This window comes from Perca fluviatilis, chromosome 13 (genome assembly GCF_010015445.1).
Source record: "Perca fluviatilis chromosome 13, GENO_Pfluv_1.0, whole genome shotgun sequence".
Taxonomy (NCBI): domain Eukaryota; kingdom Metazoa; phylum Chordata; class Actinopteri; order Perciformes; family Percidae; genus Perca; species Perca fluviatilis.
Window position 1 is genome coordinate 1025303 of NC_053124.1, and position 25300 is coordinate 1050602.

At 41.5% G+C, this 25300-nt stretch overlaps 1 protein-coding gene across 1 annotated transcript in view; it reads left to right on the plus strand.

Moving 5' to 3' along the window:
• Positions 1 to 25300, plus strand: part of thsd7aa (thrombospondin, type I, domain containing 7Aa) — a 247220-nt gene that overhangs the window by 110458 nt on the left and 111462 nt on the right. The window contains exons 5-6 of the mRNA XM_039820834.1: positions 9391 to 9546; positions 17527 to 17730. Coding sequence (XP_039676768.1) covers positions 9391 to 9546; positions 17527 to 17730 — 360 coding nt within the window. The remainder of the gene's footprint in view (positions 1 to 9390; positions 9547 to 17526; positions 17731 to 25300) is intronic.

The following is a 25300-nucleotide window of genomic DNA, read 5'->3' on the forward strand; positions in this document are numbered from 1 at the left end:
ATGAAAAGGGGAAAAAAAAAAGAAGGGGAAATTAGAATAATTAAATTATATAAATAATGTACAGCTTGTAGTTATATTTTTGTTGAATTTAGAAACGTTAGAAATGGGGACCAGGTATCTTCAAAGGCTGACATTTGCTTCTCTCTGTGTGCATTGGATGATTTCAATGTTATGAGCCAGTTTGTGTGGGGAGTCCATAGCTCAATTAGGCTGATGTAATCTTATCATTTGCTTTCATGGGTGATCAGCAAATACTAGAGTGACTGAAATAGGATAGTCTGGCAGTATCTGTGAGCACACATCATTGCCAGTCTGATTACTGGGAGCTAATACCATCCCAGATCACTGCTTCTTCTTGATTTGATTTACTCACAGTTGGAAAGGGAAGGATTTACTCAGTCCTGAAATTCACGTGCAAAGATTACTGCTGACAGCTTCATGGTTTATTACAGTGCTACATTCTCAAATGGAGTGTTTTTTGATCATCATAAGCAGGTTTTTATCCCCCATGGTGGCACATATTTCTCATTTTCTTCTGAAGATAACAATTTATCTTAAATGTTGCAGAGTGGGAAAAGAAGAAAGTTGTTTCAGCTGTTTTTCCTGTATTGGTTTCCGATCAATGTGAAATCCAATTGGGGAGCAAACTGACATGCTGTATAACAGCTGTGCCACTGTGATGCCATGAATCCTCAGCTGGAAAAGAACTGGGAGTCAGGTTATTAATGGCAGGTGGCACGTGGCAGAGCAGGTTCCTAATTTAGCGGCTAGACGCGCAGCACAGGCAAGACTAGACCATCTGGCACAAAGATTCCAGAGCAAGGTGAGTCTGTGTGGAGGTTTGCATTAATCAGGCTTTGTTATGGTTGTAAAGAGCTGCTCAGACTGGCCAAGGTGGGAGGAGAACAAAATGGCCATTGTTCTCCTAAAGTTCTGCAAAATGAAAGGTTTTTTTATAAGAAATGGGATGTCTGACTGTTCGATACGTGCAACAACACATGGACATATCGGAATTAAAAGTCATCAACAGGTCATTTAGATGATCTAATTCAGCACCTGTTAGTGCAGTGGTGTATTTGCTAACCCAGTCCGGTCTCACGGCAGTTTGTGATATGGTAATGTTATTGAATCTATTGATTCGTGGACAGGACACGATAATGTCGTTTTTTCCGTGTGGTGATTTTAAACCAGTGTATTTCAATGGGAAGCATATTTCGTGATCACAGAACGATGACGGTAGCGAGTAGTATTGATAAGGCGAAAGTCCGCGCAGGGAGGTTGGTCGGGGTGGTGGATGGTGGTGGATGGGTCAAACAATACAGGACTTTAGGAGACCGGGGGATCGCGTGTTGCAGTTCCTTTTTTGCGTTATTCTCTTCCTAACCACAACCGTCCCGCTGTTGTCGGCGTGTTCTGCGTGTGACGTTTCTTTTCCCCGTTATTTGTTTTCTAACCACAACCGTCCCGTTGTTGTGCCATTTCGTTTCCCCATTGTTGTGTGCCCCTGCGCCTGGGGATGCGCCCGGGGATCGCGTCCCACATGTGGCGGTCCGTCCTGTTGTTGTGGCCGGCGTGTGGCGCCTCATTTCCCCGTTGTTGCGTCCCCCAGAGCAGGTTCGAAAATCGTGACCTGTACACATTCAAAATTCGTGACATGTACACGAAATAAACGTCAAAATCGTGACCTGTACATGAATCAATAAATCTAAATAACGTGACTATTTCACGACCTGGCGTGAGACCGGGTTGGCTAACCATGTGTTTAATACCCTCCAGTTGTAAGTTATAGCTCGTTAGAATGATATGGCATTTTCATCGCTAGTACTGACAATTTGGTAGTTGATATTCTCTGCCAATATTGTCAGCATTTGACTTGCCAATTTGCCTGCCTGTAAAGACACTGTTAAAGTAGTCAAGGCTACTGAAGATAAAAGCATGGACAAGTTTTTCCAAATCCTGTTGACACATAAGTTCTTTAACCCTTAATATATTTTTAAGGTGATAAAAGGCAGACTTTGTAATTGTCTTAACGTGTCTGTTAAAATTCAGGTCAGAGTCCATAATTACACCAAGATTTCTGGCTTTATCTGTTGTTTTTAACATTATCGTTTGAAGCTGAGAGCTGGTTCTTAATTGTTCCTCTTTTTCTCCAAAAATAATCACCTCAGTTTTTTCTTCATTTAATTTAAGGAAGTTCTGGCACATCCAGTCGTTAGTTTCTTTAATGGACATAGCCAGTTTTTGTATTGGACTGTAACCCCATGGTTATGTAGATTTGTGTATCGTCCGCATAACTATGATAACTTATGTCATTATTTTTAGCTGTCTCAGTGCTGTGGTATGGACGAAATCCCGACTGGAAGGCATCAAAAATATTGTTTAGGGACAAAAAAAGGTTGAGTTGTTGGAAAACCGCTTTTTCAATGATTTTACTTAAAAATGAAAGGTTAGATATCAGCCTATAGTTGTCCATTAGTGACATATCTAGATTGTTCTTTTTTAAGAGTGGCTTGATGACTGCACTTTTCAGGGCCAGTAGGAAGATACCTGAAAAAAGAGACGTGTTTACAATCTGTAGAAGATTTGAAACCAAACAATTTGACACTTTTTTGAAGAAGCCCGTCGGTAGAATATCAAGGCACCAGGAGGTGCCTTAGTATAATGTATTCCAGGATTTTATAGTCAATCATTTGAAATTGTGCCATATTGGGATTTGTTTTGCCTGGACACTGTGACAACACATATCCTGTACTTGATATGGAGGCACTGACTGTTTGCCTAATTTTCTGAATTTTTTCTCTGAAGAAGAGGGCGAAGTCATTGCAGGCCTTGGTGGATAAAAGTTCAGATGTTACTGGTACTGGAGGGTTTGTTAACCTATCAACAGTAGCAAATAAAGCATGTGAATTATTATTGTTTTTAGCAATAATATCAGAGAAGAAGGATCGCCTTGCATTCCTCAGTCCGAAATCAGTTCTTTATAGGTATCATAGTGGACCTGGAGATTAGTTTTTCGCCACCTGCGTTCAGCTTTTTGAGCTCTTTTTTCGGATCTTACAAGTGTGACATTTCTCCATGGAGATCCTTTCTTGCTAAAGACAACTTTGACAATAGTGGGAGCAATAGCGTCAATAACATTTGTAAATCTACAATTGAAGTTATCTACAAGCTCAGTTACTGAAGTTCCAGAGGGGGCGGGTGTGGAGGAGAAAAGCTGAATGAATTTTTCACCAGTGTTTTCAGTGATGTATCGTTTTCTAATTACCTTTGTTGGAACACTTTTTTGTACATAGATAGAGCCATTAAAGAAAAAACAGGAATGATCAGAGAGAGCAACATCAGTCACCACAACCTTGGAAATGTTCAGACCTTTAGAGATAATTAAAGGGATACGCCGTTTGTTGAAATAGGGCTTATCACGGTCTCCCCTAGCTGTAGATAGGTGGGCCAACGCATTTTTTGTGCATGCATTGTTTTAGTCCGGAGCAACACCGGCAAAGCCGCCGCTAGTTAGCTTAGCATAGTGAATGGAATCCTATGTTGCCGGTTAGCATGTTGTGAGTAAAAGTGAGCTAACAAAAGACAAAAAAACAACCTAATTACTTGCACTGAGACAAAAAATGCATTGGCCCACCTATCTACAGCCAGGGTAGACCGTGATAAGCCCTATTTCAAAAAACGGTGGCGTATTCCTTTAAGTCCAGAATGTGCCCCTTATTGTGCGTGGGCTACGTTACATGTTAAGTCAGCCTATAATTATCAAAGATACAGCACAGTTCCTTGGACCCTCTATCCTGGGGGTTGTCAACATGAGTGTTGAAATCACCAGCAACAGTTACACAGTCAAAGTCAACACACATCATAGACAGCAGTTCAGTAAAATCATTGAAAAAGGCTGCACAGTACTTAGGTGGCCTGTAGATATTTAGAAATATAGCTCGGGAGGAGGACCTTAGCTAAAGAGCTACATATTCAAAAGAAGCAACATTTCCATAAGATATTTGCGTACATAGGAATAAGTCTTTGAACAAAATAGCGACTCCACCTCGTCTCTTGTTAACTCTATTCTCACTCATAAAACTGAAGCCAGGTGGAGCTGACTCGATAAGAACAGCATCACTGTTATTCTGATCTAACCAGGTTTCAGTTAAAAACATAAAATCAAGATTGTGTTTAATAATAAAATCATTGATTAAAAATTATTTTCCCGCTAAAGATCTGACATTTAATAGAGCTATTTTAAGTGTGTTAAGGGAATTATCTGCCTCATTTTTTGGGGCAGGCTGTAGCTGACGGGGAATGGATGCCAAATTGACTATGTTTGCATTTGAGTGCTTCTTACCACTTTGCCGACTCACCACTTTGTGTGGTCTATTATTGATAATAACTGAAATAATGTAGCTGTTCTGTGGACTAGCAGAGTTATTTGTAGAGGAAGAGGAGGTTATGGGAGAGTGCGTCTGGGAAGAGTGTTTGGGCATGTGTTTTCGAGATGCAAACCGTCAATCATAACTTTGTGTCTGCAGGGCATGCCGCATATTCCCACATAGCATCTGGCTGCAGCGTGCATTGGGATGAATCCCATCTTTGCTAAACAGAGAGCCACGTTCCCAAAACAGATTAAAATTGTCAATGAAACCTATGTTGTGAAGGTTGCAGGCAATCTGAAGCCAGGTGTTGAGGCCAGGAAGTCTGCTAAATATGGAGTTATATTCCTATATTCCTTTATCACTTTGATTATACGCTGATGGTGCAGAAAAGGGTGAAGTCCTTGTAGATCTCTGGCACTTTGAGGACAGACCGATCCAGGAACTCTCCACTGTTGTCTTTGTATAGTATGCTCCTATTAAAGACAGATTCATAGACATCAACACGTAATATATTAGGTGTACATAGCTTGCTTTAACATCATTACTATCTTACCTTACCTTCTCTGATTTGGTTTTGTGGACATCAGTAATTTTCTCTCCCAGGCCTGGTTGTGCACCCTGTGAATTTAAGCAAGAAACATAAGTGTATGTAACATGATTTTACTATTATATTATTATTATTTTTACAATTGCATTATTATCAGACTTGCCAACCTTCTTGGTTTGTGCTACTGCTGCCTGTCCTCTGCACACAGGTGAGTGATGTTCTGACTGGCACAGGTCCATGCACATAGTGCAGCTGTGATGCAGCTCAACGGGTACTTCAGTCACACCTGGAAGAAGAGAAACAAACCAACAAAATACTTGTTCTTTCTGCTCAGTTTGCTTTGTATTAATTAAAAAATTACATTTAAGTTGCAAATAAAGCATATCATCTCTAGATCTGTTTTATTAGTGGTGAAATTGTACTTAACAGACTGGGTCCGTGTACTTTTTCGTTCATTTGATTTTCATTTCATAAACAGGTATTAAAAACAAATGGTTATTTGATTTTCGTTTTAAATCATGGGGATCAGACCTCCGGTGCTGGGTCTAATATTCTAATATTAGCTGCTGCAGCTAGCTAGCAGCTAGCTACCAGCCCTGTGAGCTTGGTCCCCGCGGTTCGCTTCCCAGTGCTGACTGACTCTGGTCCGGTCTGCAGAGCTGCGTTATCCGCTCTAGCTGACCTGGGAATCTACCGCTCGGATTTATTCATATTTTATTTACTTTGCAGTGATATGCTATGCACTAATGTCAGGCAGGCTTGCTGCTGCTTTTAGTCTGAGCCTGTGAGATAACTAAACTTCCTTTGAATATAGCACGGCGCATATAAATAGACGGAATAAATAAAAGTCCCCGGAAATAAATATAAGTAAAACATATGTATTTAGGCTATTGAACTATAATGACTAATGCCTATATATGTATTGCCTCATTTATGTATTTCATGTTCCATTTCATAGCCATATTTATTATGTAAAGGGGCAAAATGGACGATCAGTCGCTCAGGAAGTTATAGACTACAGTTTCCCTCAACAGCAGCCGGGACATTCTAACGCTTAACGTGAAAAGCTTAACGTGGTAACTTAATGTACCTAAACAATGATCAATCAGATATCAATCAGTTATCAGTCACATAACGTCCATAATAATTGGACTTTGGGTTAGATTTTTTTGACAGTTTTCAGTGGTTATGAGGAGCAATATGAGAGAGAAATTTGGTAATCATTGATCATTGTTTAGGTACATTAAACCACCTCTATTTGTTTCTGGACATCAAGCTAGGCCATATGCTAGCTAGCTAGCTAGGTGCTTACGTTATGTTACTCACCCTCGTAGTTGTGGACATAACTTCATACGTCCCACTTCAAAGCTTTCTCCCGTTTCCTGACGGGTGCAGGTGAAAGTGCGTCGACCATTCTGTGCACATTGTTGACATATACTTATAATAAAGCTATAAACGGCGCGGGGATATATAAACTTGGTTACAGTCAGGTTACAGTGCAGCCGCCCTCAACAGACGTTCTAAAGTAAAGTGAACGCACCCTCAACGGGGTTGGGATCATTTCATTGGTCAACACTACAGCTGGCATTCTATTGGTTGTTGACTTTTGATAGGGTTATAACACACAAAAAATCCAAGCGCGCAGGAGAAATCCGAGAGCAGAAACTTTGCAGTAAGCAGAATAAGCAGCCTGAGTTCGCAGGAGAAGGTTCAAAGCTGAGAGCAGGAAATCTGTCCAAACAACAACATATCTGAGTCCAAGCAGAAAGTTTGAGTGCAAGCAGAGCAAATCCAAGCGCGAGCACAAACTTTGAGCACAAGCAGAGCAAATCCAAGCGCGAGCACAAACTTTGAGCACAAGCAGAGCAAATCCAAGCGCGAGCAGTGACTATTTGAGTGTGAGAGCAAGGTTTTGAGGGAAATTATTACAAAATCTGAACGTAATATCAGTGAGAAATGCTCTCAAATTGAAAGAATGCGCTCTTGATCAAAGATAGGAATATAACTCCATAGCTAAAAAGGTCTTTTCCGCGACCTAGAGAGGGAGGTGGGCCCAAAATAAAAACTGACTTTCCCGTGCCCTTTAAAGCATCTTTAAAAATGTTAAAATCTTGCTTTGTGCGTTCATTTTCATGGTAGGACATGTAATTGTGTCCACAATGGACCACAATACGTTTAATGGACGTTGGGAATGAGGGTATCAGGTCCACAACTTTAGCCAGGATGTCTGCAACGTTGGCTCCAGGAAAGCAGTGTGTGACAGCATTAAAGAAACGAATACGCCGGGTGATGGAGTAACTGATAATTATTGTGGTTGGGGGGAAGAGCGGACGAGGAGTGGGGGATTGTGGATGGTCAGTATCAGGAAGAAAACAGTCAGTATTGGTTTCAGATGGACAAGGTAAAGAAGATTGCTTACTCGTATCAGTATTCAATTGGTCCAGGCAGCGGAGGCCACCAGAACGTCTGATCACCGCATCCTTTAGAAGCTTTTGACGTGACGCAGCAGTCCTCTCCTGTGATGAAAGCTGGCCTGCCGGTTCTGGAGCCCGAGGACCACCAGACAACCGAGGCGGAGACGTCGAACTGTGGGTAATCACAGCAGCTACCACCGGGAGGGTCGATCCGCGACAGGCCGGCATAGCCAATCCACCAGCCGCCGACAGAGAGGAAGCTCCGACAACCCCGGTTCCCGGGCGCAAACCAGGACAGTCAGCCTTGTTGACATCCAGCTCCGACAAGACGCCGAAGCGATTGGAGAGATTGATGGTGGGACGCGATGCAGCAGGCAATGGAGCTCTATCTGAGGCTTTCTGTCGGCCGCAAACCACCTCAGTCCAGCACGCTTTGATGGTCGGTGTCGAGTAGGAAGCTGGGCGCTGGCAGGTGTAAGCCTTCTGTGATCGCGCACCACCTTCACCCCTCCTCCACGCAGTTGCTAGTAGCCAAGGAAAACACAGAGGATTAAAAAAACGTGATGGACTCTTCAGAAGAGGTCATTATCTTCACTCTAGTTTCTGCACGGGAAAGTCACCGGATACCACAATCTTCTGAACATAGTCCTACTGAGAAATACAGGGAGAGTTTTGTAGAACTGATAGTCTTAATTAGCTTTGTAGCAACTCATTTGGCAATGGCTTGAAGGTAACGGACGTTCATTAATATCAAAAAGTTACACACTAAAGCTTTAATACTAACAATGTTGATGCCTCTAAAAGGACATGGATAACCTGTGTCCTACAGTTAGCTCTTACTTGTGAGAGCATCTTGATTTATAACTTACATTTGGTTTAATGAATAGTCTTGCATGCCAAATGACCATTTGATGGTAATACATAGGTGTAATGACATGATGTTTTTCAGTCCCCTGGCACAATGTTAGCACTCATGTTGCATAGGAATTGTACAGGTCCCTGGGTGCCATTGGATTTCCATTCTGATCCAACAGTGTGTTTGGATGTGCTGATTTGATGTTCCAGTTTTTAATGTTCTCTACATGAATACATGTTTAGCAACTGTAAAGAAAACCACACCAAACATATAAAATCATTAGAAAATGATATGATATTAATGCATTTGACATATCAAGTGTTCTTGTGTTACGGGGGTACTCAAGGGCATGCCACATGTACGCATATTTAAGCAACACTATTAAAGGACGCACCTTTGGCCAAATGGAGGCAATTTGCATGTGAATGAGGCTCAGTCCTGTCGTGGCACAGCGAGAATGATTCATCAGTCTGATGACCTTGCAGAGAGTCACCTACAGCTGTTTGGAGCTGAGGTCCACTGAGAATCAGGCCAAATTGAAGACTGGCCTGCTGTGCTGGGAAGAAAAAAAACCTTTGTTGTTTCAAAGTTGTCTGGTTTTGGAAAATGTGGGGTTTTGGGGGTGGGTGCTGTAAATAAAATAGTAGACTGTTTGCAAATGGCTTGGCTTTGATGTTGAGGATTTGTTTCTGGGGGATATGGGATTCCAAAGGCAGGGGTATAGGAGACCTAAAAGACCAACTTCTGTAATTTTTTTTTTTTTACACGTTTTCATGGCTTTGTGGTTTGTTCTGTTAAACTATGCAGATTTCACATAACTTTGAAGATTAGAGTTGAAATTCTGTTGTCCCTGCACATTATGTATGAATGCTCTTCTCTACAGCTTTGAAACTGAATGGAAGGTCCTGATGTATAAATTAGAAACTCATATTATAAAATATGAAAATAATATGGTCAACATCTAAGCAACCTGATTTAATTCCGAGTGTGATTCACATGTCAAACAGTGTTTGTCGGATTATTAATGACAAGAACTGTGAAACATAAAACAAAAAATGTGTGGATTTTCATGTTTAATGTCCCTATAGTTTTTTTGTTCACTTTCATTTTACTGTATCTTGTTACATGTTGCTGTTAGTCACATCATTCCTACAATGTTGTACAGTACAGAGTGTTACATAGCTCTTGTCTTTGTCTCCAAAGCAGTGCGACCAATGGACAGTGATCTGTGTCTGGGTATCTCCCCAAACACCACCCAGCTCTGCCATATCAGCTGTCCTGTTGAGTGTGAGGTGTCTTCGTGGAGTGCCTGGGGACCCTGCACCTATGAAAACTGCCAAGACCAGGCAGCCAAAAAAGGTAAGAATATTTACGCCACTGTCTCATAAAGAAGCTAATGGCTACATCTACACTACTACGTTTCTGTTAAAACAAATATCTTTTGCCATGTTTACACCTCACGTCCACACTACTCCGATGTTCTCGAGCCCCTAAAATGGAAACATTTGAAAACACTGTTGCCCCTGTTTTGGGGTTGCTTAGTAGTCCGGTTGGGCACAAATGGAGACGTCGATGCACGATGTCTTATCGGTTAGGTAGGCTTAAGGCCCTGACCAGTGTTGGGCAAGTTACTTCCAAAATGAAATACATTATAGATTACTAGTTACTGTCATTTGTGAGTAGTTAGTTATATTGCAATATTACTGTCTTTGAATTGCAATGCTTGACACTACTTTTGCGTTACTTTGAGATACTTTTACCAAAATAAAAGCAAAAGTAGGCTATGACTTGGCAGGTAGTTTGCGAATTTCACCACCGGATCAACAGTCTCATCCCTATCCACTTTAATCATTATTTATTTATTCATAATATTTAGTATTATTAATCTGAATCTGCAAAGTAAGCTAAAAAATAAATAGTCAAGTAAAAGGTAGGCTACAATAGGCCTACTTGACTCAGAATTGTAGGAGAAGTATAAAGTAGGAGAAAAAATAAAATTAGCCTACTCAATTAAAGTATCTACCTTATTGTATTGAATTACGGTATAGTATTTCCACTGCTGATAAATGTAATGCTAACATTTACGTGTAGCAAGCCAGACATTAATTCCCGACATGTTTGTATTTGCCAGTTGCTCGGACACACGGCTGTCCCGTTACCTGTTGGGAGATGTTGTCTGTACTGTCTCTGTCTGACCACGGGAACAGTGACGGGACAGCACCCCGTTTTAATGCAACATAAATGTAGAATCAGTCTCTGCAGTCATCTCACCATTGAATCCCAGCATGTGAAAACGTTACTCTTTTACTCACAGACTTTTTTATTTGTGCCGAAATGTTTCGCAGTGTTGGTATATTCTTAAAAAAACTAAACACCACTTCATTTCGAGTTAAAATGCGTTGTATCTTGCGTTACTGAGATTCTAAGGGGTATGATATTACAGAATTTGTTTTAGTAATGCATTATTACTGCGTTACAGCAAAAAGGAATACATTACTGTAATTGTGTTACTTTTGTAGCGCGTTACTCCCAACACTGGCCCTGACACACCACGCAAAAGATTGGAAAGGACTAGTGTCGACTTAGCCCAACTCTGGCGTTGCCTTCACGTCGCCTAGGTCTTGGCCAAAAAGTTGCACATTGCACCAAAAAGACTACAGCCATAGTTTTTAGTTTTTCAGTTTTTCAGTTTTTATTTAGCTAGCCTGCTTTCTAGGGGGCTCAGTTGTCAGTCTAGCACCAACCACAGTGCAGAGGGAGAGAGAAACAGAGGTCTCCAGTGTTTAGATAAAGTTTTACAGTATAGGACCTTTTTTTATTAGTTTATTTTGTAATGTATAATGTAGATCTTTTAAAATACATGTTTATGTTGAAAAATATTGTTAGGTATCTCATTGTATGTTTGCCCATATGGACATAATGTTCAAAAAATAGATATTCATATAGTTAGAACCTCTGTGTTTTTTTAGAAGGGACAATCGAACGTCATGTTTGGCCAGTTTTGATAGCCCTATGTGTATCGGATTAATCAGATTAGATGAAAATTCAAAATGAGATGAGCCTTCTGTGCCCTGTTGACTTCAATCGTTTGCTTGCTTTCTTCACTACTGCTTTTCTTGTTGTGCACTAATTCACTTAAGCTAGCCAACGAGATGGACTCCTCTCTGCCGGAAAATGCAGATGAGGGCCGCTAAAACTCTTGTGAGTTTTAATCTCAAAATGCCACTTAAAAATTAAAATGCAGTAGTGTAAATGTAGCCTCAGTTTCACCATCCCTTATTTAGTGCAAGCATGGCCTTGAATCCAGAAAATAACATATAAATAACAAATAAATAACAAATAAACAAACAATAAAAATTGACTAATGGACAAAAATTGCATAATGACTGGCTACCACTGGCTTTGTGTCGACATAACAATGTGACTGAAGGCTTTTTCTATCTTAAATGTGATCAATTTTATCCATGTTTGTCTAGGAGGTGTTTTACCTCGCCTGGTGTGTTTTCACTGTTAGGCACGTTGGCTACCATTGGCACATACTGTAGTAGCTCAACCAATGGCACACTAGCAATAAGTGTGCAAGAGAGTTTTTTTTTGGAAATGTTCCAGTCTGCATGCCAAATGACCACTTTGACAGCCATTGGCAGGACCACAGCCTGTTATTTACAGTAGTTTGATTGACTTTTTCCCCATCCACATTCCACAAAGACCCGCCCTACTCTGCCTCTGATTGGCCAGTACCCGTTGCCTTCTTCACTGAAGGTGGCACGAGGGAAAGTAGTTGTAGTAGTTGTAGTAACCCGTAAGGAGCAGGCTCAGTAGATCATGGCAGGCTTAATGCTGATGGCACACTGATTAACAAGAACATTTTAAAATGGCACTTCACATTAAAAATGTTGCCGTGTCAAGTTAATAATGTGATAAATAAGTTTTGTCTCTCCTGTCGAACTGACTTTTGGTACCTGAACAATACTGATGATGTGTTCCAATCCTGAATTTTTAGGGGAATTTCCTGTCAGTTGCTGAACGTACTATATACTGTATTTTGCTTATATGTACATCCCACATTTGTACATGCAGGTCTTATTATTTACAAATGCAACTAAACTAAACATACCACACTCTGCGATTTCACCTTATGTGTTTTCTGGATGTATCTTCTATTGTACCATGTTAGTATTAATCATTAAATATCAAACTTTTATTGGTAACAAAATCCTGGCCTTGTGACAGCTGCAGAGGAGGGCAAAAGGTTGGAGTGGGAGCCAAAATCGTCATCTTCTCTGCTTATTTGTAGGCTGTTGTAGCAGGTTGTGCTAGTCCATGAGTGGGGTTGATGCGGTCGCTGCTTCAGCCCTTAATTATCCCTGGAACAGCGGCGTCTGCCATGACTAATGCATGTTGACTCTGCCTTAATGAAGCGCCTCAAATGAAAGGGACGCGCTTGATATTCTCATCCATGCATCTTAATGATGGATCCGCTTCCTCATTTTCTCAATACTCTACTTCGGTTCTTGCTGTCGTCTGCTGTACATAATGGAAACATTGTGAACCTGAACACACACACCCACACCCAAACACACACACACACACACACACACACACACACACACACACACACACACACACACACACACACACACACACACACACACACACACACACACACACACAAACACACATCCTCAAGTGTGTGTTCCCTGGCTCTCATTATCCAGAAAGATATGGACTAAAAATGGGTCCTCCTGGCTTCAAATCTCTTTATCCACCTGAGATGGAATCAGATGGGAATCAGTTGGCTGTGATTACAACATTCAGTTTGCTGAATGTTAGTTTGTACTATATGATCCACTGTATGCAGAGGAATGCACTCCTTTCTAGTATTTAACCAACAGGTAGGGCTAATTGAGATTACTTCCACCAGTATTGCAACTGAGATTTACATAACATTCATTTTTAACTCTAGGCAGGTATCTTCTACATTGTTTTAAATTTGTCTCAAGCATAAACACACATCACACACTCATCAACTTTTCTTTTCTCCATGAAAATAATTAGATAAAGTAACACTCTTGTATTGATTCTCTTTGTGTAAGATATCACATTTGGGTGATATATTTGGCATTACTCAATAGTTTTTAAGTAACAAATAAATGATAATAACTGTAATCATGAAATCGAATGTCATGTTATATTTATCGCTAACAGTTAAGTGCCCACTTCAGTTTTGATGACCCCTAATGATACATTCTATGCTGTATCTGGTCAAGCTTTAGATTGAGTAACAATAATATGATATGCTCAAATGTGCACGAATGGTAACACTTTATTTGAAGGGGTGCGCATAAGACATCACACTCTCATAACCATGACATAACACAGGTCATAAGCATGAAGGAGTCTTGAATAAGTGTCATTGAGTAAATTATGACACTTTTATGCAAAATGTGCATTGTTTGATCTTATCAGCTTGACTCAAGCAAGCCTGTGACTTAGGCTACATTCCCACTGCTAAGTTTTAGTTTTTCAGCAGAGTTTTGAGCCAAAAGTGATCGCCGTGTACACTAGTGTTTTCAGCTCCAGTAGAAGAACTAATCTCCTTCTAGACTAACACACCCAAACAGCATATCTCATGAATATTCTAGTAAGCTGGGCGTACATGCACGTGCCGTTGCTGGTAGTTGCCATGGTAACGTTAGTAGCTTAGTCTCAGAGAATGAGATGTCATAACTGATCAGGCGGAGAAACATTGACGTCAGTGTAGGCGTTGCCAAAGGTCTCCGTTTGCAGCCATTGAGACTGCAACACAACCCCGCAGATTCCAAACCAAAACGGGTCAGAAGTGTTTCCAAATGTCTCCAGTTTAGGGGCTCGGAAACACCAGAGCAGGGGGAATGAGAGGGGGAAACACCAGAGCAGGGGGAATGAGAGGGGAAACACCAGAGCAGGGGGAATGAGAGGGGGAAACACCAGAGCAGGGGGAATGAGAGGGGAAACACCAGAGCAGGGGGAATGAGAGAGGGAAACACCAGAGCAGGGGGAATGAGAGGGGAAACACCAGAGCAGGGGGAATGATAGGGGGAAACATTGCAAAAGATATTCGTTTTTAAACCAAAATGGAGCAATGTAACTGTAGCCTTAGCTTGTCAAGTCGCCAGAGGCTGGTTTTAGAACGAAAGGGTCTGTTTCAACAGCCAATAGAGAAGTCTGCTTTTAAAGTCAGCTACTAGACTATAGAGATAAAATGATCCATGTTACAAACTGTCAGCTGGTCGAAATGTTAGACTGGAACCTAACATTCAGAGTGTTAGACGGAGGCTCAACGGCGTTAGAACAAAACATTGAATCACATAAATAAAACGTTTTCACCAATTTATCACAAAAAATGCAACTGTAGCAAGCATCTCACTATCACTAACGTTATCCACATTCACTTAGACGCAACAAATGATATATCCAGCTACAAAACTGGCAGGTTTTAGAACGTTGCAGACAGGCGCGTTGCAAGTAGTTGCAAGTTTCAACTCGTCTTGTCACTTTGGTGTGACCTGGGCTTTATGACAACTTGACATTAACCAAGACAACATAACCTGTCATACTTAGGTCATAGCAGGCCTAATTATCAGACTTACTGTATGCCAGACTGCTTTTTATTGATTTTAGTTTTAGTTTAGTTTTTTTTTTTTAGATTTACCCACATATCTCCCTTAAAACATTCATTCAGTTGAAGGTGAATGTTTTTTTTATTATGTAGTATTAGATTAAGTGGTATTATTATTATTATTATTATTATTATTATTATTATTATTATTATTATTATTATTATTATTATTATTATTTTTATTATATTTCATCAAACAGGCCACAACAAGTGAAAATAAATTCAGCACTCTGATTTAGCAGTAAGAAATACAGAGGAGGCATCAGTGCACTAATTTTGTTTAGGAATGATTGTGTCAGTTCCAAGGGCCTAGATTCTGTTTCAACATTGGAGGGGAGACATTGTAACCGGTGGCTCTGGTCCTCCTCCCCCATAAAAGTTTGAGCGTCAAACACTTCAAATTCCTCCAAATTTGTATGCATCAATTCATGGTGAAAATGTCTCTTAATTATGTTTAGGAAAGTGTTATTATCCTGCCATGTTTAAAGTGCTCATATTATGCTTTTTGTTTTTTTTCCTTTCCTTTATTGTGTTATATATATCTTTTTGTGCACGTTATAGGTTTAAAAAGTGAAAAAGCCCGAAGTCCCCCTCCCCCAAAGGGACTTACCATCTCCAACAGAAAACACTGTTCACCAACTGCTCCAAACAGCTCTATTGTAGTCCAGCCTTTACTTCAGAGACAAACGTGGGTCACTTTGGAACACACGTTATAATGCTCGCCTAGCTGCTAGCGTGGCACGCCCTCATACTCTGCTTCTGACTGGCTAGTAGTCCTTACCTAGGTACTGTCAGGGCACGCCCTCATACTCTGCTTCTGACTGACAATTAGTCCTTACCTAGCTACTGAGCATGTGCGACTCCCAACAAAGATGGAGCAGAAGTGAGATGTCTCACTCTGTAGCTAAAACAGAGAGCTCAACACACAGGGTGAAAAGAGGAGCTGCAGCAATGTGCAGTACGACACAAATATGGTTTTTTTGAAAATTAAACCATGTAAACCTATTCTGATATAACCTCTAAATACAAATATGAACCTGAAAATGAGCATAATATGAGCACTTTAAAACTTTCTTCATATTCAAAACATCATATGTGTTTTTTTTAGGAATCATGTAAATCTCAACAACAAATATGTTAGAGAATGAGACCTATTTAAAGCTATAAGCTCCAAAGTTTAAAGCTGCATAAAAGACATGAAATCACATCTTTTTTTTCACGATCCTGTTGTGTTCTTTAACCCCCCCAAAGTAGCACAAGTAGACACAACACTTGCTTTCCGTACATGTTTTGAGCCCCCTGAACAGTAATGTTGTACCTCCTTTGGGGAGTGTTTCCTCTTTCATATGTTTTGAGGGGGAAAAATCTACCTCTTTTAAATATTGGGGGGGGGGGGACATAGCCCCTGCATCCCCCCCGAAGTCTACGCCTATGGTCAGCTTCCAACCTAATTCATTTGTAGTGAAATTATCAGATGACACTGCTATCTGCAGTTTCCATTCAAGCAATTCCAACATCACCAGCTATAATGCTGACATGGACAGCTTCGTGGACTGGTGTGGTGAGCATCATTTGCACATTAATGCAAAGCTGAATAAATTGTGTTAGATCCCTGTCCAATTGGAGATCACAGTTCTGTACACATAATTAGCCAGTGAATAATTATTTCGCCTCATACAGTTATGACACTGTTAATGATGTATCATGGCTCTTGCGATTTCACAATTTGAAATTGTGATGTTATTCAAAAACAACAATTTACAGTACTCTTTACTCTCTACTTTTTTGCAAGGTATTTCGTCCGTCGCCTGTTCTTGAGAATTACTGCACAGCCTTGGTATCATGAGCTGATATCCTGTACACAATAGGTCATCACATCTGATTGTTTCCATGTATCTGAGTCTTCAGTCAAAATGAAGCCTCTAGCTCTGACAGCTGCCTGTGCTGTGCTGCTATCTTGCAGCCATGCCATTCATAATATACCCTCCAGATAGTAAGTGAGTGATGTCTGATAGAATTCCCTGAACCCCAAGCCTCATCTCCCTTATTACAGCCCCCCCCCCCTCCCCCACACCCAGATAAAACCTCCATCAAAGGGTCTAGACACATAGCGGTACATGTTCTGCCGACCTGTCTGATTAAATACTGTTTTTTGAGAGGAAAAGAGAGACACATATGAAATGGAAAAGGATCCTGCTGTCTCCACCTGAGTCCTGCAGGCACTCCAAGACTCTGATGCCTTATCAGGCTGGAGCAGGAGTGTGGATTAGTGGGTGGGTGACCTTGGCTGGGCTGAAGTTAACATCCCCCCTTCCTAGGACCTGGGTCATGGAATCCCATGGCCTTGAGCAGAGAAAACGACACATATGAGAACAAACTGCAGCTGAATCAATTACTGTAATGAGAGGAGAATAAAAACATTAATTATGTGAAGTTCGTCTTGGAATCTCTGTCAACTTCAGGCTTAATGGGCTGTCACATTAAATGCAATATTACAGTTATCATCAAAGGCACACTGTGACCACGGAGTGAAGTTAATGCCCTCTCTGTTCCAAATTATATTTTGTCAAATTACAGCAAGTTTTTGCTCAGCAGATCACAGACGGGTGGAATGTGGTTGATTAGCGTGGGGCTGGTTTGTGTTCATTTACTTCATTAGGTTCTGTTGTTCCCAATAGGCTTCAAACTGAGGAAGAGGAAGATCGCCAATGAGCCGACAGGCGGGACGGGCAACTGCCCCCACCTGGTGGAAGCAATACCGTGTGAAGACCCCAGCTGCTATGACTGGCTGGTGGTTAAACTGGAGGAGTGCATCCCTGATAATGAGAGGGAATGTGGACCAGGAACCCAGATCCCACAAGTGCAGTGTGTCAACAGTGATGGTGAGTAGACACATGACTTTACCATAAAACAGCTTTTAGAATTACCGTGGTGTTTTTGCACAGAGTGACAGAGTTACAACACGCACGGAGATGAGAAGGGTATGTATGGACTTATCTAACTCTGGGGGATACGGGGAATAAGACAAAGTCCCAATAAGTCGGCGTGTTCCTTTAAGAACAAATTTGTTCTTAAGAACGTTTGTTGAATGGGGCCCATTGTCTTTTGGTCAGAAATTGAGACTTTTTTATTTCTTTGGGACATTTTAGACAAAATTATGAATTGTGATCAAACATGGAACTTGGCACAACTTAGCAGCAGCAGTATCCCATTGACCAAATTTACTGATATCAAAATAATGGTTAGTTGCACCCTATAATGTAATTTTTGATGTTTTGTTTTCTGTCCAGTCCATATTGGCAATTCTTTCTTCAATTTAAATTTTTATTGTAAGGGACAATGTGCAATTAAAACATAAATGTAACCATTTGATGCATTGCACCAGAGTTAGCCTCAGGCTAATTTACATCTGCAGTCCCACAGGAAGCACAAATACAACATTTTTAAAATCATACATCGCTCAATAGTAAATATAAAGTAAAAAAACAAGTAGGAAATAGCAGTATATTACATTTCATATCACAAATACACTCACAAGCATGCACCACATGACCAAGGGGTGTAGCGGTATGCACAGCACACAACACAACCCCCCCATTCACGCACACACGCACACACACACACACACACACACACACACACACACACACACACACACACACACACACACACACACACACACCATCAGCCCAACTGGAGAGTAGAGTGAGACTTAGTATTCAGTATTCAACATTTTTAAAAGTCCCACTAAAAAGCAAAAACAATAGCAGTTTGATCAGAATTTTTATGAAACTAAACAGGAAATGCATTACAATAGTAACTGGATTTCTGATGGACTCTGTTGTATATTTATGCTACCATCCTCAAATACAGACAGACAAAATCTAACCCCCAATTTCCACAAACTAACGGCTGCAGATCTGCTCCAGAACAGCGGCGGAGTCATTAGGTTTCCATTAAAGTCAGTTTTAGTATTTCCACTGACTGCAGAACGGCTGCGTTCCGACTCCGTCCCAGCTCCGGCGATCCGCAGCCCTCTGGAGCAAATATACACAGAGCTTCTATTTTTGCCGGACGCCGGAGAGCTCCGCAGCAATTCAGCACAGGGCAGATAGTGCGGGACAGGAAGTCGAGCACAGAAACAAAATAAAACATCCAGGTAATTTTCAAAATAAATGGCGGATCATATTTCCCTGCCTTGAAAACACCTTGTAAACATCCAGGCCTGAAGTCGGAATGGAAACAAACTGTTGTTGGTTTTGTGGTTCCGTTTATAGAAACTACATCCTGTTATATCACGCGATCATACGTGAATTCACGAGATCTCGTGGGTAGGGTTGGGTACCATTTGGATTTTTACGATTCCGATGCCAAACCGGTACTTTTAAAACGATTCCGATTCCTAACTGATTCCTAAACCGATTCTTGAAAAACTGAAAAATGACATAAAAGAAAGGCTTTTTTTAATGGATTTTTTTTTTTTTATTGAAAATTATTTAAATTGAAAAATATATTAACATTTTAAAGTACTTAAATATATAATAAGTAAACCTAAGTCACCTAAAACGTAACTACAATAATTTAACAAATAAGAGTTAAAAGTAACTGTTGAGTTGGTATGCCAACCAGCTTCAAACTTTAGCACTTCTTTTGCAGAAAAATGACCATATTTGCCTTCTCTGGCAAGATAGGACACCTCTCCTGACTTATAGCCGGGACACACTTAGCCGATTATCGGCTGTTGGACAGTCTGGCGAGGTCAGCGACGCGAATCTGTTCGGTGTGTCCCGTGCCGTCGTCAGTCTGGGGAGCTGTCGCCGTTCATTTTAGCCGACCTGACGTGTTCAGTCGGCGGCACGGCAGTCGGGACTCACCCGGAAATGGGGAGCGGAATCTGACGAAAATCTTTTAAACTGACCTTTGTTGATCTGAAATGAAGACAGATTCAGCAACTACGCGGCCTATTCCTCGCTTAAAATGTTTTCAGAAACATGTTTCAGTGAACTATTTTAGTACTATATGAGATTGTATTCTGAACGGCCGCCATGACAGTCTGGCTTTGAATTTCCGGAGAAAACAAACCCATGTGACGCGTTCGTCCAATCAGCTGCCGGTTTTCATTTCCTGGGCAACAATACAGATTAGCGCTGCCTGCTGTTATAGAGATGTATTACGTCTCGTCTCGTCTCATCTTGTTGGTGTGTTCTGTGGCACTTTTTGGACCAACACGGGAAGACTGATCATTTCGACTGGCTTTTCTGTCAACGGTCGGCTGTCGGCTATATGTGTAAGCAGCTTTATGGCATGTCCTGCACAGGAGAAAACTCTCTCAGACGGTGTCCAAGAGGTCTGTACGCACAGGTATGAGTTTGAAAGGGCAGACAATTTGGGGAGTAGCAGAGCAAGTGTAATATGTTTACTAGTGATCACATGCAGTCAGTGAATGGCAAGGCTCTGTTGAACCCATTAGCAATTGCCAGATAACTGTTGTTGTTTCTGCTTTGTTTAGAGGTTATGTTCAATGTGTTATGAGTCAGTTTACTCAGCTCTGATTGCTGCAGTCACTTGGCCTCTCTTTGAACTACCACTTTGGGCCCTATAGCCTTGGCACACTGCCCAACATTGTAATTGCTGTATATGTTGTAGGGAGATATCCTCTATTGTGTATGCTATTCTAAGCAATTACATTGTGTTCCTGAGTGTGTGTGTGTGTGTGTGTGTGTGTGTGTGTGTGTGTGTGTGTGTGCATGTATGTGTATCTGCTCTCCCCTGGGTTCCAGCACAGGCGACTGGCCAAAACTGTGTTGGAAGAGAATGTGAGGCACCATGAGAGCTGGCACTGCTTTAAGCACTCGCACGCACGCACGCACGCACGCACGCGCGCACGCACGCACACACGCGCGCACGCACACACACACACACACACACATACACACACATATACCTGCTATCTTGTTCATACCTCACCGTACCAGAGAAACAGCAGGCAGTTCAATACATTCTTTCCTTTCTAGACAATAGCATCACATCAGTAACACTGTTTAGCATTAAAAAGAGCAGCGTTCTTTGCACATGTTGCTCTTTGCCTCTGTGTCACAAAGGCAGATTCCTTCACTTGTCTTCTAAAGCCATGCACACCTACTCACAGTGTTGGCGAAACTACTTTCAAAGTCACACAAGCATCCAGTTTCTTTACATGGGAAGAAGTTAAACAACAGCAAAGCTTCCCTCGAGAAATCTAGAGTTAGTTTGAACTAAAGTTACTTAGAGAAAGCAGGTAAAGATAGTACATCTGACTTTAGACATCACATGTCAGCAAAGATTTGTTATGTATTACCTGGATCCCCATTATCCGACACATTGGCAACCGCTCATCTTCCTGGGGTCCACAAAAGACATGTAAGATGTCTGACATGTAAGACGTCTTACTTTAAGATTCTGTGGGATGTCACATCCATCACTACAAGAGTTTCACTCACTATTAGACTAAACTTAAAAGCTATACATATACATTGTGCTTTTTTAATTAAACGCATACAATATGTAATTTTCTGCTGCTAGTTGTCTCAATTGAAACCATGGACGTAAACAGGGAGTTTTGATGACGTGAAGTTGCGTGGGATCATGGGAGTTGTTTTCATTTGTTTTTGCCGTTTAAAATGTATCTGTTCGTGGACAAGTTAATGTATTAAAGTCTTATTCACATTACGTTTTTTATTCATGTCATGTCGTTCTAATAAAACAGCTGCCATGTTCTAAGCTAACATTAGCCAGCAGTTAAAACCACAATATCACAACATATTCTACATGGCATTGTCCCCTTTGGATGTTTTCAGCACCGGGGGGAAAGGGGTATGACTTTGCGGGTCATACTGTTACTGAGTAAAATTCTTTGACATTGTATGATTTACAATTTGTTGATTATGATTATCATCTGGTGTTTTCCCATGTTTTGACAGAAGTTTGAGTAACCAGAGGGGTGAAAGGTTATATGACGCCATTGGGCCATTCGGACTTCGGTTTGTTTATATTTTTCGGGATGTCCGACCCATTCTTGTGAATGTGATATCTCAGGATCACTTCCCCAGTTTCGTCTACAGCAGTGGTACCAAATCAGTGCGTTTGGTTCTTCTTGCCATTCTCATTTCCTTCTCCGTCTCCTTCTCCTTCTCCTTCCCTTCTCCTTCTCCTTCTCGTCATCTCCTCCTCGGTGTGTTTCTCCTTTTCGGCATGTTTCTCCTTCTCTCCGTGTTTCTCGTTTTTGGCGTGTTTCTCCTCTTTCTCAGCTCTCTGCTCACCTCTTAAAACATGGCCTGATCACTGCCCCACAGGTGACTCACATCAATGCTAATTAAGCACAGGGGTAAAGGAAGGTGAAGTAACGGCACACAGCACAAATCAAAACACTACAAAATAAAAGCATGCAAATCCAAACTCTACAAAATAAAAGCATGCCTGGCCCAAAGCAAGAAAACCAAACAAACCATGCAAACAGAAATGTAATCAATAATTAAAGCACAGAAAATAAACAAATAAACTTGAATTGTGGTGTGTGATAATGGGCAGAGGATGTATAACAGAAACCGGATTACAGAAAAATGTTTATAATGATCAGGCGTGTCATTTAAATAATAAATCATTTGTAAGTTTGAGAACAGATCTACTATGCGCAAATGCAGTATCTACCAGCCTTAATGGTGCATTATATATCAAGTGCCACGGGGTCCAATTAAAAGTTAAATCTGCTGGACTTTTGTACTTCTAGCATGAATGGAGCTCAAACTTCCAAAGTTTCTACTAGCAGTGAAAGGAATAATATGTCATTGAAAAGTTACTCAACACATTTCTAGTCTTCAGGGACGGGTAGGAACATAAAAAAACTGGGATTGTGGGAAAACATTTGTCTTTAATTTCTGTTTATTGATACTTCAGCCCAACATGCCACCATTCTCACATATACTCTAAAGCAGTCTATGTCAGGAATGAGGGACAGAACTCAGGCGCAGACTGGAGTTGGTGGTAAAGAATCTTATTTTATTGAACAGTGTGAGTGAGCTGGCAGTGGGGTTGCTGGGTTCGAAGATGGCTTGGGATCTGGGTTGTGTTCCTCAGTGCAGCTGCAGACTCGGTGATCCAGTTTGTGGCTTGGCTGATTTGTAGCAGATGATTCCGAAGGTGGGTTATTTCTGAGGACCGAGATCTTCCAGCTAGTCACGTCAGCAAACAGGACAGACAGGTAAGCACAGAGCAAAGAAAGTAGATGAGGTACGAATATCGAAGGCTGGTGAAATCGCATACTCAGTGGTAAGCAACAATCCGGCAGGGAGAGGAAAGTCAGACTGGTATTTGAAGGCAGATGACGAGCAGGATGAGTTGCAGGTGCGCTGATTGGGATTGGTTCCAGGTGTGGGGAGAGTCAGCAGGGGGGGTGTCAGTACCCGATCCGTTCCACCGGCACAATCCGTTCTGCGCATGCGTAAGATGTTCACGCATGCGCTGTGGTACGAGGATTTATGACACTACCCAATCTGTTCCCACGCTAGCTAACGTTAGTTTAGCTAATAGCTAATTCGGCGGACCGCTAGGTGATTATAGCGGTCTGCCGTTAGCCTCCACCGGGAAGCTAACGTTAGTTTAGCTAACGGTTAATTTGGCTAACCGCTAGCTGATTGTAGCGGTCTGCCGTTAGCCTCCACAGTTAAGCTAACGTTAGTTAAGCTAACAGCTAATTCGGCTAACCGCTAGCTGAGACAGCATGTAAACTTTAAAAGACCCTCAAAATAAAACTTGAAAATAAACGTTAACATATATAACAGCTGTTACGTCAGTTCTACTTGTGCTCATCCCAGTGGAGGCTAGCGTGGAACAGATTGGGCAGGTCGTAAAACGGTATTATCATCTGTGCATACGTCATGGCATACGTGTCATCTTGCACATGCGCAGGACGGATCGTGCCAGTGGAACGGATCGGCTACTGACAGGGGGTGTCCACACTCTGTGGAACATGGAGGAGGAAACCAAAACACAGACAGACAGACCAAAAACCAAAACACACCAAGCCCACGGCAGGTGTAACAAAAATGAAGAAATAAATCAAAACTCATTCACACACACACACACACCAGGCTGTCATCGTGCGGAAGTCACGGCAGGCGTGACAGTCTATGAGGACTGATAAATAAAAAATTTAAAAATTTCAAACAAAAAAATCAAACAAAAAAGTCAATGGTAAAGATGATTTAAGCTGAGGCCTGTACTACGAAGGAAGATTTGGCGTTACCGAGGTAACTTCAGGTTCAACCCAGGGTTTGACTTATTAAAGGGGTGATAGAATGATTATATAGGGTATTTCACACTGTTCCTTATGGTCTCCTAATGGGGTATATAACATTGGTTGGGCTGAAAATGGCCTGGTTGATATTTTATTGGCCCTTATGCATCCCTGTGTTTTGGCCCTATTTGTAACAAGAGCTTTTCTTCCAAATATGGTATGGTCATGAATATTTAGATGAGCTGCGCGCTGATTGGTTGAGCGAATCCCCAATACACATACATTAGAGAAGCGACAGAATCTCATATTCCAGACACTGCAATGTTTCATTACCAAATTCACTTCTGAGACTTTTTTAAGCGAGAAATCAACTATATAAATTCAATTCAATTCAATTCAATTTTATTTATAGTATCAAATCATAACATAAGTTATCTCGAGACACTTTACAGATAGAGTAGGTCTAGACCACACTCTATAATTTACAAAGCCCCAACAATTCCAACAATTCCAGTAATTCCCTCAAGAGCAAGCAGTGCGACAGTGGCGAGGAAAAACTCCCTCTTGGGAAGAAACCTCGGACAGACCCAGGCTCTTGGTAGGCGGTGTCTGACGAGCCGGTTGGGGGTGTGATGAACAGTGGCGATAGTAGTCACATTAATAATGGAACAGTGACTGGATGTAGCGGGAAGCTGCAGGGTTCAGCAGGACGCAGCATGACATTGCAGGGCATCGCTGAGCTCAGCAGGGAGTGCAGCAGGACCACGGCGACACAGCGCAACCAGGGTTTTGGTGCCAACGTTCTCCAAGGAAATACGCTGGGGAAAAAAGCATAAGGACTCCGGGAGTAAACTCCCCAGAAGCTAGGATTAGTAACAAGCATTTCTGGGACGGGCTGCACACAAATAGTAATAGTAATAGTAACAGTAATAGAAACAGTAATAGAAAGGGAGAGGAGAGAGCAGCTCAGTGTGTCAAAGGAAGGAAGTCCCCCGGGCAGTCTAGGACTATAACAGCGCGTAACCATAACAGGTAACTAAGAGAGACAGGTCATAAGGAGAGGTAGCTTTTCGGGCTTAGAACTCTCCCCCTGCCGGATCTGGCTTGGCTGGCCTGCCTCCCTCTACTTTGTTATGTATTATTAATCTAACAATTATGAAGAGAAGCAGTTGGGCCAGTTA